This window comes from Lissotriton vulgaris, chromosome 3_1 (genome assembly GCF_964263255.1).
Source record: "Lissotriton vulgaris chromosome 3_1, aLisVul1.2, whole genome shotgun sequence".
In the NCBI taxonomy this organism is placed as follows: Eukaryota; Metazoa; Chordata; class Amphibia; order Caudata; family Salamandridae; genus Lissotriton; species Lissotriton vulgaris.
In genome coordinates, this window is record NC_141689.1 from 300,850,286 (window position 1) to 300,865,867 (window position 15,582).

General features: G+C 40.8%; 1 protein-coding gene across 3 annotated transcripts in view; it reads right to left on the bottom strand.

Moving 5' to 3' along the window:
* Nucleotides 1-15,582, bottom strand: part of MTMR12 (myotubularin related protein 12) — a 764,164-nt gene that overhangs the window by 78,904 nt on the left and 669,678 nt on the right. For all 3 annotated transcript variants that reach the window (XM_086960496.1, XM_086960495.1, XM_086960494.1), the window contains 2 exons: nt 11,732-11,902; nt 6,647-6,802 (listed from right to left, as the gene is read on the bottom strand). In XM_086960496.1, coding sequence (XP_086816622.1) covers nt 6,647-6,802; nt 11,732-11,902 — 327 coding nt within the window. The remainder of the gene's footprint in view (nt 1-6,646; nt 6,803-11,731; nt 11,903-15,582) is intronic.

Here is a 15,582-nt window from a genome sequence, read left to right on the forward strand (position 1 = left end):
CCAACTTTTGGTTTGTATAGGTTTGGATATGCGAATTGCAATTTGTGTAGGCAGGTAATGAGGAGATATTTCTCCTTTTGGTTTAGTTGAACGGTGCACGTACGAAAAGTACCTTAAGCACCACTTTGATTATAATACTTGCGTTTTCCGCAGTATTTTTGGCATGCCTGTTTGTAAGCTCACATGGAAAATTGTGTTGCTTTTTTGGAAGGTACCATAGTGTGATGTGAAGTAAATTAGCGACCACCCCGACCCCCCTAGCGGGAAATATCTAAATAGGTTTAGATTTACAAACATATTTCTTCCTTGGTGATTTTGTATCCCCAGGGAATTAAAATATGGACATAATACAAAACAAGGATCCTTTGTTCTGCGCAGTTTTATGAATGAAGATATGCAGAACGATTTTGTTTGGTGTTCTGCTAGCCAAAGCTAGTGAAGTGAGTGTAGTTTCGGTTCTTGGACACACATCAGTCTGTTGGGCTGTTTTTGCAGTCTTTTGGAACACTATTGAGAAGCGTTTCTTGTAAATATGACTTACAACTAGTATTTGCAAATGGTTTGGTTCAAGTACAGTCTGTGGGCTGTTCTTTGTTTTTGTTCTGAGTATTGATTTGTGGGTCAAATTTGTGTTTAAATGTCTATGTGGTTTTCCGATTAGTGCAACTTCTGTAAGTGAATAGCGATGGTGCTATTCACGAAATGCATGGCGCGCCGTATTGTGCGTCCTGAGTGCTTTATCCTTTTCTGTGTATGTCTGAAATGAGCTCAAATGTGTGTTTGTGTTTTTTTTATGTTTTCAGTATATTAAGCCAAATTTTGTAAGCATATTCTTGGGTCTGTTGCTAATTACAAATTGTCCTTTTAAAGTGGCGCAAACATTTTGTCATTGTTATAAGTTAGGTTTCTATGCTTAGGCTTATAAATGAATGCGTCTAAAATGATAGGCAAGGGATGCAGCTCGCTTTTATATGTGGAATTATCAAAAATAAGTGCTACAAAATTCATTTTTCACTATTCATGAAGCTTAATGCTCATACTATGACATCCTAGCATTAACATTTAATTTAAGTTGTGCTATATCGCATAATGAGAACATTAGCATATGGAATTTCACTTAGCGCAGGCTTACAAAACTCATTTTTCTAAAGATTTACATAGGATATGTCTGATTAAAAATCTCTGTAATTTGTAAAGAACATTCTGAGGATGATTAATATGTATAACAAGTATAGGATATTTATTTTTAAGTGCCCCACACATCAAAGTCGAGTTTGGGTAAAATAGACAATTTAAAACAGTATTTTTGACATTTAAAATAGCTTTAAAGTGCATTAGGCCTCAGTAAATGCATACATTTAGGTATAATACAAATTTGCAGGTTGTCCCCATTTGGGTTTACTTTTAAATGGCCCAGTGAGATCCAATTAAGGTTGCTGAAATGAGTACAGTTGCAACAAGCATTTGTTCTAAAAACTGGTATGTCTGTTATTAGGTTCTGTGAATCATTCACAGTAAATATAGTAGGCCTTCTGTCTTTGTCAGCCTCAGAATGAGCAGAAACTGTGGGCTAGGAGAACAGGCTGCTCAAGTTGCGCTAAGATGCTATCTTTAGTTTTCCTGTAAACAATGGAAGAGGCTGTCATGTTGACATTTGTGACCTTTTAAATTTGTGCCTTGTCTCTTTGGAATGCAGAATGACCTTGCTAAACAGGCCTCTGAAAGGTGGGATTTCTGGTTTCTCCACAAGAACATCAATTAAATTAAAGAACTTTAGCTCAAAGGGACAATATAAAAAAAGGTTTCTTTGAAAGTCCCAACATCATGACATTTGTATTTCTGCTCTAGGAAATAATGTCTGCTAGTTGCTTTATTTGACAGAAAATGATTGAAATTTTGAAGGCTACATGAATAAGTGAGAACGATTTGCCAATTAAGAATTTTTACAGTGGAGATTGTGGCACAAGGCTCACATGGAGTGTCAGTGAAAGGATTTTACTTTTGGAAAGTTAAAAGGGCTTCATGTTGCAAGGTGACTGACAAGATGGTAACAGTTAAGTAATGGAAATTTATTTTTGTGTTTGTTAATATGTATCATGTTTTGTCTTCTGATTAAAAGTTATAATTGATATTCGTTTGTTATGAGAAATGTCTCTCTTGTGTGTTGTGTATTTTTTTTTCTTTTTTCGCTTCTGCCTACGGATCATTTATGGATTGTTCTGGGTGATTTAAAGAAGTCAAGACACGTGAGTTTGGTTGGTTGAAAGGAGATGTGTTTTTGCATAACTCCTTTGGAAAGAAATGTTCATGTTTTTTTTTAATGTTTGTGTATTTGGTCCTATCATGAATTGTTCTTGCTGGTCCTGTATGTTAGAAAGTTGTATTTGACAGCAGATATCCACTAACTGGTGATCTACTGTCAAAAGGAGGGTGAGGATTTTAAGCCTGACAAATTAAGCAGGCCTGAATATTCTGTTTTGGGCTGCAAGTTCACAGTGCATAAAGTACAAGACTTGCTTGATATACAGCAAGTATATCTGATGGCTTGACATGTGCGTTCTGTACGTTTTTTTTTGCATGTTTTTCTTGTTTTATGTTGCTGCTTCTGGTACTATTACAAGTTTACCTGTGTTGTGAAGGGATATACATGACGATGTGTATCCTGCAAACAGTTGGGTAGATTTGCTTTGACACTAAATTTCACATAAAGACAGACAACACTTCATCAGTGTATGTCGAATTTGGCTTTAATGGTATTTGAAGTAAAATAAAAGAAATATACAGGATCAAAGTATGTCACATGCTGTTAGTCACGTACTGCCCCTCCCCTTAAGGAACAGGCAGCCCTAAATTTATGTATCCTGATTGGACGTAAGGATAAAATTATAGATCTGTGATTCTTGTACATGGTGACCTAATTTCTATATTAAATTAGTCAGTTTTGTTCTGCTTCCTAAGTAGTGTATGGCTTTGTACGATAAAGGAAACAAGGCTTCATTTTTACCTAGTCCCATTTCCCTTTTCCAAATTCCTTTCACCAGTTGGTGTATTGCTCAGGTTCACACTTCCAGACTGTAGTAATGTACCAGAGACCCCATATTATGTATAATTCCCTTTTGTATGACCAGACTGGTTTTCAAAATTTTCTTTAGGCCTACTCTGATGTTTTCCAGTCTGACTGTCAAGGTAGTGATGGACTGATTAACTGACTCAATACTATAGTAAGATAAGTTTTCCACCTCAATAGGAGACACCTTACGTTTTTTGAATATGACAAATTCAATGCCTATTCTATGTGGTTTTTAGTTCCTTTTTTTCTGCTGCTTTAATTTTTGATAGACCAGATGTATTCTAAATAATTGAAATACCAGGACTCTCTAGTTCTTGTCTTTTGTTTCCACATCTTGATCATTAGCTTTTGTATTTCATAGTCCACCTGATGCACAATTATTAAAGGGAGGTATCTACATGTCCCTGATAATATGTATTATGTGATCTCTCTTTTAAGGTGTTCTTTATAAGGAATTTAGGAACACCTATATGTAATCATTGAGAAAAAAATGTGTTTGCCCCATTAGACAATGCCACCATATATGAAGACATCCATTTAGATAGTTTTCTCGTGTAGTTATCTACCCTTAGATGATGGATGATATGCTCTCACACGGAAACCCAATTGAAAAGCCTAGAGGCACAGTTTTGCCTACTGCCTTTATATTTGTATTGCTTTTTGAGAATGACAGTGTATTCTAGACCAAAATTGTCCCATGGCGTGTGGCCACTCCTTTGAAGATCGTAGGCCACCTGTTTGCAGTCCCCTTGTTATACAATGAACTGTTTAAAGCATCGCACTTGCTTCATCAGACGGCGTTGAACATCAGAAAAGAAGGAGGAGTTGGTTTTGCCACAAACCAGAATTTCAGTGCAAAAGAGCGCCTGTCATGTGCTGGTTAACCTCTGACAGTGTGCAGTCCCTTGAGCCCCTTGGTCTGAGTTTTTGGCCACACACCCCCTTTTCCTTTGCTCCAACGGAAGTGCAGTGCCCTGGAGGATTTGAGATTGGCAAAAGGCACTACATTATGGTGCCCATGAAAGAGCAGCCCGAGCATCCTCTGACACTGAATAGAGAGTGTTGGAGCCTGAAAGTGTTGCTGAGAGTGACAGTCTGTTGCTCTTTCCCGATTAATAGTACTTGGGTCCGCATAAGATGATCTGTGCCCTTGATCAATGAAGAGCACACTATCTGTAGTGCCTGCAGCACAGGAAATATTGGTGCACTGCATTAAGACATTGAGACTTTTTGAATGAGCTATGAGTATTTGCCAGGAGGGCACTCCAACGGATCATGAAAGGCCTGAATAAAGAGGCCCATGCAACAACAAAAGAAGATTTGATGAACAATAGAAGCCTGCCAGAGAGGCTTTTTGAACGGACTCTGGGCATAGTTGGTTATACAAATGGTTTCCGTGCGAGTGCATAGAATAGGTGTTAGGAGACAAATTTTTATTGTTTGGCTGGCATTGTTTTAAAGTACTATTCTGTTTAGTAAAAGCAGAATAAAGTCCATTCTCTGTAGAAGAGTATTCCCTTTTCACCTCAGAGCATTGATAAGGATCGCCACTGTTTCACCTGAACATATAATAAGTTACTAAAATGCATAGGAGCCATAAAAATGTTACTAGATAATTCTAGGATTTGCTTTCTGCTTAGGGTTGTGAAAATGATAATTTTCTTTGTAATGGTGGTCATTACTTTCTCCTGTTGTCTATATGTTCTTAATAACCTGTTTTCTAGTGTTTTTAAACATGACATTGTCTTTTATGGGTGGGATTGTTTTTTCTACCCAATTGACATCTGTATCCACCTCCCAACCTATGTCTCTGCATACTATTACTCCTTTGCATTCTTTCCATACTTTACTTGAACATGAACTGGTTAGGAGGTCAGAGTTTATTAATAATTCCTTTGTACAGTTTCTGCATCAACACCAGTTAGTAGTGAACATCACTAATTGTTGGGTGTATGGTCTTATGCCACATACTACAGATAGAGGTATTCCCTATTTGGTCCTGCCATATGTGGCCTTTGCGCTACTACGTGTGTAAGGAGGCCTGTCCCGAGAGAGTTACTAAGTAATAGGATTATGCTCCAACAACATCTTGATGATCTGATGAATATAGACCTGGATTCAGATTGACGTGAGTTTAGGTTATTGCCTATGTAAGGGCAAAAGGAGGGTCTGAGGTTCCGTGAATTCTGAACCTGGGTCATAAAGGTTATGGTTCCGTTATGATTTTGGTAACATCGAACCGTAAATAGTGAGCTCAGCAAGCATGAGTGTTTTCGTCATGTTACACCGATGGATTCACTGTGTATTTGACGATTTCGTTCTGAACCATGGGTTCCATTTTATGCATGGCAGCCATTTTGTAGTTGCCCTCACATAGGCTGATGACTTTAGCTGACTGTTGGATGACCTGAGTGAACAGACCCTGTTGCCTGAAGCGGACCTTGTTAGATCAGTTTCTTGCCCAGTAGCTGATTAAGATTAGGATCAAAGAGCAGGACATTGTTGAGTGTATTGTACACGCACACACCCCTTTATCTTGCTCCTATCTGTTTCTGTTCCTTCTTTATGGTCTATTTATGATGTGGGCTGCGGGCCCTTTTATTATGGGTTTTGTCCAGCTTGTCTAAAGAAGAATGTTTATCTTGGGTTTGTTTGATGATTAATTATGGGCTGGACAACTAAAATGTGGGTTTGTCATCATACAATGCTTTGGTCGTGTATACATGGGATTGGTCAAACTGTAAATAAGGAATGTTGGGGTTTTTGCATGCTTGCAAAAGCTAGGACTACCCCTTACTTTTGTGCTGAGTCATGTAACCCTAAAACATATAAAAAGGCCTCTGTCCTCTGTATTCCTCAGACTACCTCATTCAGTTACTATGGTTTCTGTGTGACGTGGCCTCATTTATTAAAATTTTATAAAGATGTCTTTTCATATTTCAGCTTCTGTGCCAAGTTCTTTATTGATATTAGGAAGACCCCTGAGAATGGAGATTTTGAATTTCCTCAAAGCCAACAACAAATATGGGCGGAGAGTGGGCGGGGCTTCTTTTCAATACTCTAATACAGCATGCCGCAGAGCATCGGATGTGCTGCCCAGGCTCCCTGTTGAATGAACACTCAGATTTATACAACACTCTATTCATTTTATTGTGGGTTACTTCCCTACCAACAGGCATGAGTTGATCTAGTCCTACACACTGAAGACAGTGACTACGGAATGGTCACCATAACGGCTCATGATCAATGATCTGTTGCCATTGTGTGTGAATGTGTAGAAGAGTTGGGACATCTCCCTGAACAGAGGTATGGAAATCATCCATGATTTGCATAAAATGTTTTTTAAAATGGTGCTAAATATCTCTGCTTTGTCAATTGCATCCATGCCCTCACTGCACTGGTGCATTACAAATGCCTTGATGCCAGATCCTTGTGCAAGACCACACTGTAGCCCAAAGGTAAAGGCCATAAGGCCGTCTGAAATGAACAGTTGGCAATTACATGATGATGTCAGTTTTCCATATGAAATATAATAGGGGAAAAAAGGCCCACACTAAAAAAAACATGAAGACTTACCTTTTGGCGTGCTGAGTTGCGTATACTTGGTTTTGATTTATTCACAAATAGAGGATTATGAAATAAAGCCTGCGATTTAGCATCAAATTGCACTGACCAATTCCACACGCTGTGAAAACTCAAAGCCTTGCTTTGTACGTCCTGGCTCTCCCCAGCCTGTCAAAACAAGCACACACTTTGATCACTTCAAAATTAGGCACAACAGAACATTTGAGAAATTTGAATACACACTTTGATGACTATGTCGCAGGTTTGGGCCTAACAGTATACATTAATTTACTTTAATGCTATTATGCTGTGGAAAATTAAACATTTTTCTTATGGCCGATGAGAAGTTTGGATGTTTGCCAGCAACTGACCACCTCTGCTCTTTCATTAATATTCCTTAAACCTATATTCCCCAGTTCAATAGATGATTAAATCTAGCAGTTAATTGTCTTCTCATCCTTAAAGCAAACCAACCTCTGTCGAGAGATCTATGAAAACTACACAGCGGCCCGATTGGAAGGTTCCAGTAATCAGGATCTGTCAGGGAGCAGGAGTTACAGGCCAAACAGGGATTACCATGTGGATATGAGGTGTTTTACTCTAAGACTCCATCTGTGGAAAGCAGATGGAGTCATGGGGTGGAAAAGAAAGGAAAAAATATATCATTTACCAATATTCCAGTAATTTCTCAGGGTCCTTTGTAAAGTCAACTAACTCCGAGGGTAACTGAGGACTCTGGTATTGGTTATTGTCGAGGAGAGTGGGGTTTACAGGAGGTGTGTGACGCCGCTTTGGGAGATAGCAGGGACTTCTTAATGAGATGCTAAGTCTTCCCGTTCCAGAGTTGCCCATTACTAGCTATTACTTGAATAGCCTAGTAACTGGTTGCTTACCATTAAGGCTCATCAACAGCCTGTTGAAGTGATTCATGTATTTAAAAGCCTCCATTAGAGATAGACATACAGATGTCTAAGTGCTTTGTGGAGGACATTGTGTAACTCTCTCAAAGTTGCAATATTTCCCCATTAACTCACCAAAGCAAAACAGTTAGCCTGGACCACATCACTGATACACAAACGCCCAGGTATTATTTATTATTTAAGAATGCATGCATATTTTAGGTTGCTGAAACCTTCTTAAGGCTTCCACCCATTTCATTAGTATATAATGGATCAGTAGTATGCGCGTCTACAAGGCCATGTTATTTAATAGAATCGTTGTGGTAGATGCTCAGTAAATCTATGTCACTCGCTCAACACTTTCTTTGTTAAAAAAATTGAGTCTATTAAAAATAGCATCCCTTCCGGCCCTTTACACAATAATCCACAATCAGGCGTTGGGAATAGTGACACGAGCTCTTGCTTCCCACACATATCGCAAGAGGACCTTGTCAACTTATTGACAAAAGTTACATCAGGGTCACCAATTGATAGTTGCCCACAAAGTTCCTAAAGGTGGTATGTACCAGCTTTGCCAACTTGGTACTGTCACTCCTTAATCAGTCCATCAATTCTGGGTTGGTTCCCAGATCTTTTAAGGGACCGATTATTGTTCCTATACTAAAGAAAGCGGGAGCAGATCCCACAGATATGATAAACTTTCACCCAGTCTCCCTCCTACCATACTTGGCAAAATTACTTGAGACGCATGTAGCTCGCCATCTTGCCCTTTCATTAAAGTAGTAGAGTTCTTTGAACCAAGTCAGGCAGAATTTAGGCCTGAGCACTCCTCAGAGGCTTTGTTTATGTCAGTTGTTGATGATATGCGGAAGGAAGCTGATAACGGTAATACTCAAGCCTTGGTGCTACTGGACCCGTCTGGAGCTTTTGACACGGTCAACCATGTCATTTTGGCTAACCGGGTCAGGGCTGCAGGGCTTCGGGATTCAGCTTTGAACTGGATCATTTCATTTTTGAGTGAGAGATCCCAATCAGTTAGGCTTACTCCCCTTTGTGTCACCCGAGGTATAAATGAACTGCGGGGTGCCACAAGTTTCCTCTCATTTTCCTCAACTTTTTAATATCTATATCCGCCCCTTGGTCAATTTCCTTAAGAACAAGGAAAACAACATCTATTAACTATAATGATGATATGCAATTACTATTCAAGATCAACGACAGCCCCACAACTAGACAATTATTTCAGTACACTATACTGCTCATCCGGGATTGGATGAACAGTAATCAGTTGAAGTTGAATTCCGACAAAACTGAGATAGTTGTTACAGAAAGTAAAGTGGACCATTGGATTTCATCACTCTGGCCCAGATAGATGGGTCCCCCTCCCCCTTCCAAAAAAGGCGATAAAAAGCCTTGGGTCATCATTGATGAGGAATTATCATTGAAGCAGCAGTTATGGGCTGGGACATCGGCAAGTTTCGGCCAACTTTGACTCATAAAAAAAGATTAAGAAATTCCTTACTAAGGAGGCTCTGACCCAAGTAATAGTAGCCCTAGTCATGTCTAGAATTGACTATGCCAACTCTCTTTACTTGGGTCTTCCCTAAGTCCTATGGTGTAGGCACATGTTAATCTAAAACCAGGCCGCTGGGTTGATATATTATCTGCCCAAATATGGCCATATCACTCACGTGATAAAGGACCCTTCACTGGCTGCCAGATGCACAGAGAACAAAGTTCAAGCAGTGCTGTACGGTCTTTAAGGCCATGTATTTGAACTGTCCTGCTTTCGCAAATCGCAGATCCTCCAGTATTGTCCTATCAGAGAACTGAAATCTAGCCACCTACACTATTTGGTGGTACCTCCGTGCAAAAAACATTGGACTGGAGGACACAGGTTCTCCGTCATTGCCCGTCGAGTATAGAATACTCTGCCGCTGGACCTTAGGTCCACTTCTTACTACACCAGATTAAGACAACTTCTGAAAACAGGCTCACCAATAACTGTGGATTAAGGGCATATTAGCAATCCAGCGCCAAGAGACAGTCGGGTGACTGTGCGCTTTAGAAATTGCCCTTAACATAACTCAGTAGGCTAAACATCAAACTCCTGAAAACCAGAGTGAGAAATTCATATTTTGAAACGGTTGAAACCTCTTTCAGAGGGCCACAGAGCAAACAGGTGTTACTGGGCTCAAACGTGAGGGTTGTGGCTTTTTACTCATGATGTTCTGGGACCCGACCTAGACTGGCCCTGAGTTACTGGGCCAAGTACTGCCACTGTCAGCACTTGACTCTCAGTGATAGAGTGGGTCGAGAAATCCAATACTCTTCAAGGGGGAGGTAGGTGTGATGCTTATAGAGACGCAAGACTCAAGCTACAAACAGTAACCGCAGTAAGGTGATTGTCCAGTCAAATACTTGCTTTTCTGAAAAAAAGTACCAGTTTAATAAGCACAAAAAGCATAGAGGCAACACACTAAATATTATCCACAATCTAAGGATGGTGTGTTAGCATCACCCTTGGTGGTATCCCAGAGTCTCTCCATCCCTTTGTAGTGAGTCTTGTTATTCCCATTTGAAACCCAAAAAGATGTACAGATGGGGCCTACCCTAGCCTCTACATGACAAAGTATAAGTCTGGCCTTAAGAGTCAACTTCAGCAGTGCTACACAATAAGTCCATACAAGTGCCCAACAGGCCTGCAGTCCTCGAACAGTCTTGCCCAACCTGATGGACTATGCATCTCGCACTTTGGCAGGATCCCGGCTGGGCCTTGCTCCATTCAGTAACTTGCTTCCTCCTCCGCACAGGGTCCGCTGGTGTTGACAGGCAGACAGAAGACTGGTTCTCCAGGCTCTGGGCAAATGGTCTTGACTACCTGGGTAATGCCCCCTCACCTCACAGGGAGTCTAGCTCTGGTTCCAGGAGCTAGAAATCAGGAGCTTCTCTCTAATTGAAGAAGGAGATTTTAAAAAGTGTATGGCTCATGCTCCCACCTCTAGAGTCCAAATCCAGACATAGTGTCTGAGATTTAGTGTCTGACCCTTTGAAATTAAGGTAGTGAGTGTCAGCTCCTTTGGAGTGCGCTCTCCTCTGCACTGCCCAAGGGACAGTCTGCCACATAATGAGGGACTCCAATTTTGACGGACCTACAACACAGGCCAAAGGAGTAACTGAGGATCACACCTGGCTATCTAACTTCACTGAAAAAGGCTCTATAAAGCTTTAAAGACCTAATTCTTCTTCTATCAAGATACCCTGATCCACAGTGCCAACCTCATTTGTCCCACCTTCTCCCCGACAATGAGCCCATGCCCCACTGAACTGTAATCAAAGAGATATATGATGTGCACAGATGATGCTCTTACTCCCCTTCCTCCAGTATGTGCTCTCACCTCAACCCTAAGGAATATAGGCAATACACATCACCTGTCTGGTACTCACCTCTCGTAGTCTTCCAGGACATGCGTTTCTAAAATGGAACCTAAAGGCCTCTATGGCATGTAATATACACAAGCGTACACACACATTCCAGCACGCACGTTACACATGCTGTCCAGCATGACTCCCAATCCATACAGGCCAAGGGTGAGTTAAGTATACAGCCACAGAACTTTACATTAATTGGCCAGTAGGCACTACTCTTGTGACACCAGTAAAAATGTCTGGTCTCACTATGAAACACAAAATGGGTAAGCTGCCCCTACCAACTCGTGTCGCATAACTCTAGGTAAGGGCAGTAGCCCTCCACCCCTCTGAGGGTACCGCTTTGGACTCCCCTTCCAGTCTAAGACCGCATTACCATGGGAATGGCGTAGGTCATGGCGCACACACATGATCCATGTCCACCCAGGACCAAAAATCATTATCAGTGGTCTAGATATCCATGGTCCTGAGGCACGTCTATCACCATGAGGGACTTTTCCATTGTAACAGAAATATTGGGTGTTGTGAAGAGGGAAATACCCACGTCTTAAATACCAAAGAAAGGATCATGTTAGAAAATGACATTTATTCTGTAAAGTAAAACATCCACAAGGGTAATGATTAAATAAAAACATTTAGCTAGTTGTAGGACATAAGTGCTCTCTTCATTCCAAGCAACTGATAATGAATAATTAAGTTTCCAAAGAACTGGTGTATGGCTTCCAAGTTAGACCGGAGATAATGCTTTGATGAGTTTTTAAAAACTTACCAGGTGGTGCGTATCTTTTTGAAATGGTGAATTGAAAAAGAACGTGCTAAAGATAGGGATGTAGACACTGTCAGATAAAACTGTTAAATATGTCTCCGTGAATTCGAATGCCACTGGGTACTGTTGTACCAACTGCCAAACACAGTCCAGGAAAAGAAGGAAAACTGGGACCTAAATAAAAAGAAGAAAGAGAAAAATATTCTCTACTCAAATCTTTACAAGTTGCATATTGGAACAGTACTAATGAAAAGCTCAACTATATTTTTTTCATTGAATAAACAGGTCAAAAAAGGTAATAAAACACATGAAAAAACACAATAAAACATTAACGACTCTGTGGAAGATCCACCAGATAGGGCATTCTGAAGCCATATCGAGTCCGGATTATTAACAGCCTCTGTTAATATAAGATATGAAAATTGTTCGTTTGTTGAATTGTTTGTATTTATGAGAGTTAATAGTGTTCATTTCATCCATTGTGCTTACAATTACAGAGATTTTCTCAAATCCATCTCCAAACGTAAACTCAATTTCTACAAGATATGTTAGTAGAATGGTGATATGGGTCATGTGGGGTGCTGGGCTGGTATTCAGCGAGCAACATGTTAGTAGGGGATATACGTTTCGCTTTTTTAGGGGAGTTATTTTTTCTCCTCTGTAACTGTACAAAAGCAAGTAATAAACCCCTACAATGGGAAACCAAATAGCTAAAGTATGGGAAAAGGGGACCCATCTTGATATACGCTGTGTCTGAACTTCCACAAAGTAACAAGGAGCTAACATCATGAGCTCATCTACAGCAGCAAGGCCTTATTTAGAGAAACATGTAATACATTATCAGCAACATCAAACACCCCTACTTCAAAAAATAAATAAACACAAAATCAAGATACAATTGATAAAAGGATGTAAATTAAATGCAATGTGATGATTAAAATAACATCTATTGAAGTAAATCTAGGGTATGGATCAGGAGGTATTATAAAAAGATATTGGTAATCTTCAGTAAAAAGTAAAAACTGGCCATTAGATTGAAAAGCATTCGTTTTGGCACTTAAACAAAGCAAGATTACCCAGGGATGCCTTCCAGGACTTTAACCACACGTTACAGAAGGAAACAAGCATTGGCATTGCCAATAGAGGATGTGCTCTAACGGTTAGAGAGGTCAACCTCGAAGCTGGGGAACCAGGTTCGAGTCTCGGTAGAGACACTCGAAATCCTTTGATTCTGGGCAAAATGATTGCGTCCGTCTGTAACGCAACTGGTGCTCATATAAAGCGCTCTGATACTTTCGGGCTGAGTTTGAGCTATATAAAACTCACCCAAAAAAATATCGGTCTCGCCTTTGGCACCTATTGGCTTTGTCAATGCCCTTTTGAAAGGTAAATAAAGAAAATGAAAAATAAGTAGGACGATAGTGCTTCTTTTCAAGACGAGAGGGCTGGCAGAAAGTTGCTGTTTGGTGCTACCCAGCTCCACCAAAGAAATAATTAACAAAAAGATGGTGGGTTTGAGGGGCAACAGAGGAGTGGGTGATCGGCGGCAACTGGTACAGGGAAGGGAAAGACAACACACAACGGGTAACTGGAGAAGTGTGGCTCAATGATTAGAGCGGCAGGCCCTGATGCAGAGATCTAGCCCGGGGCCAGGGTTCAATTCCCCGCCTCAGCGGGTCTTGGGCTCAAAAATTCCACTGACCTGATAATTCTCGCCTCGGTGCCTATTCCAATCATGGAGTCCCACTCTGCAACTCTGGGCAATAGCTTGCTTAATCTCCACAACGGCCCCCACAACGCTAAGGATGCCTGGCCTCCACCTTGGGGGTGCCCAGGAGTGGATCCCTCACAGGGAAAGCCAGGATGGGTTCCACAGCGGTATTCGTATAAGCGCCTTGAGACCCTTGCGGGTGAGTGGTGCGCTATACAAGTATCCATTTACATTTACATAATAGGGGGAGAAGAATACGAGCGAGAAAGCAACATGGACTGTGGGTGAGGCAGGAAGACTGGCAAGGCAGAGCACAGGAGAGAGACCACAACATGGAGTGTGGAGGGGATGGGGAGAGAAGAACACGAAGGAGAGTGTTAGAAAACCCATGCAGTTTCATGGAGAGTTTAAGCAACAAAAAAAAAATAAAGTACCTTCCTAAAAGTGACCAGTAGAAGGATAGAAGCCAACCAATCAGAGATGGTAAAAAGACTATCCTCCATGGAAGGGACAAACACAAGATGGACAAGCTGGGAAAGAAAAAAACATCCAGTATGAAGCAAGCAAATGAAACCGACAGACTGAACCAATGAGCAGACTGTAAGCCCCTGCAAAATCGTGGCAAGCCCACACTAGGTCTTTTGCAACTCCACCAAAAATACTTTTCCTATTTTCCAGTCAGGGCCACAGCTAAAAGTTCAATCACCACTGGTCTTGATTGTTTTCCTCCAGGCAGATGCAGTTTTTTCTTCATATTTGTGTCACATTTTTCCAGCTTCCACCAGTAGGCAGTCCTCTTAGTCTAGTCCTAGGTTATTTTCTGTATGGAGGGCAGCAAGATACCAGACTACCTGGCCATCAGAGAATATTTTCATGTCACCATATTAGGGGAAGCAAGTGTCACCACTCCTTTGCCTTTTCAAGGCAAAAGTGAACGCTTCCACCATGGAGTCCTCTGATCTTTTCCAAGCAGCTCTCTGACTGGAAAACGGCTGAGCAGCAATTCTTCAGGTGAGTTTGGAAAGACTTTCTAAATACATGAGGCTAAATGTCTCAACTTTTCCTGCCAAGTTTTACCACACTGACATATTTCCTGCTTCATTTAGGCCCTTTACCGAAAAAAGTATCATAGACTTCTGTGCGCAATTGAAATTCACAGAAAGCCCCCTCCCACCATACTAACTCTTCTCAGAGTATATAATATAAGGAATAGTCCCACATATCCTGGCTACACCTGCTTCAACTTCCCTATGTTAAAAGTTCCTTTTCATCTGCAAAACCCCCTTCTTCCAAAGAAGGCAACCGTTATGAGTTTCCATTGACATGCAGATGTCATAGTAATGTCTGGAAGAAGTGATCCGAATAGATGCTGGTTTCCTTTCTTCCTACTTAATGACATGTTTATACCACCCGAGAGCGCCAGAGATCTCTGCCACATTAAGGAAATTAAACTAAATACACAAACTGGCCAGCTTAAAGACAGAAATGTGACAACTTGAGAAAAGTGACTTTTGCAGTATATAAAATAAAATGCCCGTGTGATTATTTGGCTATTATTTACCTTGATTGATCATAGGCCACGACAACGTCATTTTCAACGATTTCCTGAGTTAGCAAGTGTATCTTTTGAAGCTGAAAATACCATATTTGAAGGCAGCACCAACATGCACAAGTGTGGCACCAAGGTTATATTAGCTTTTTTTGTGGCAAGTAAAACAGCCATTTTAATTTACAGAGTTTACCATCACAGGGGCTGTATATAACCTTTAAATGGAGTCTCATAGCTAAATTTCAAAGAGGCAACTCCATTATTTAAAGTAGAAGTACAGCACGGTTTTCACCTACAACATCCAGGGGAGACGCCTTGTTGTGACATGGCTATCCTCAATCACATGATGCAGTATTTGCTCCAAATGTGAATGGCAAACCTTTTCGCTAAAGACTCAAATTTGGAACTTGCCATTTACACAGCTTGCACCTTCATTCACACTTTAAATCAGACTTACAAAACCATCCCATATGCCGATTAAGCAGATGGTCAAAATACATTTCCATGTTAGAGGGAAAGGCACATGCAGTTAGGGCCTTTATGGCAGGCGGTGAAAAGGCAAAAAACACTAGCTATCCAGAGCCCAAAGAAACC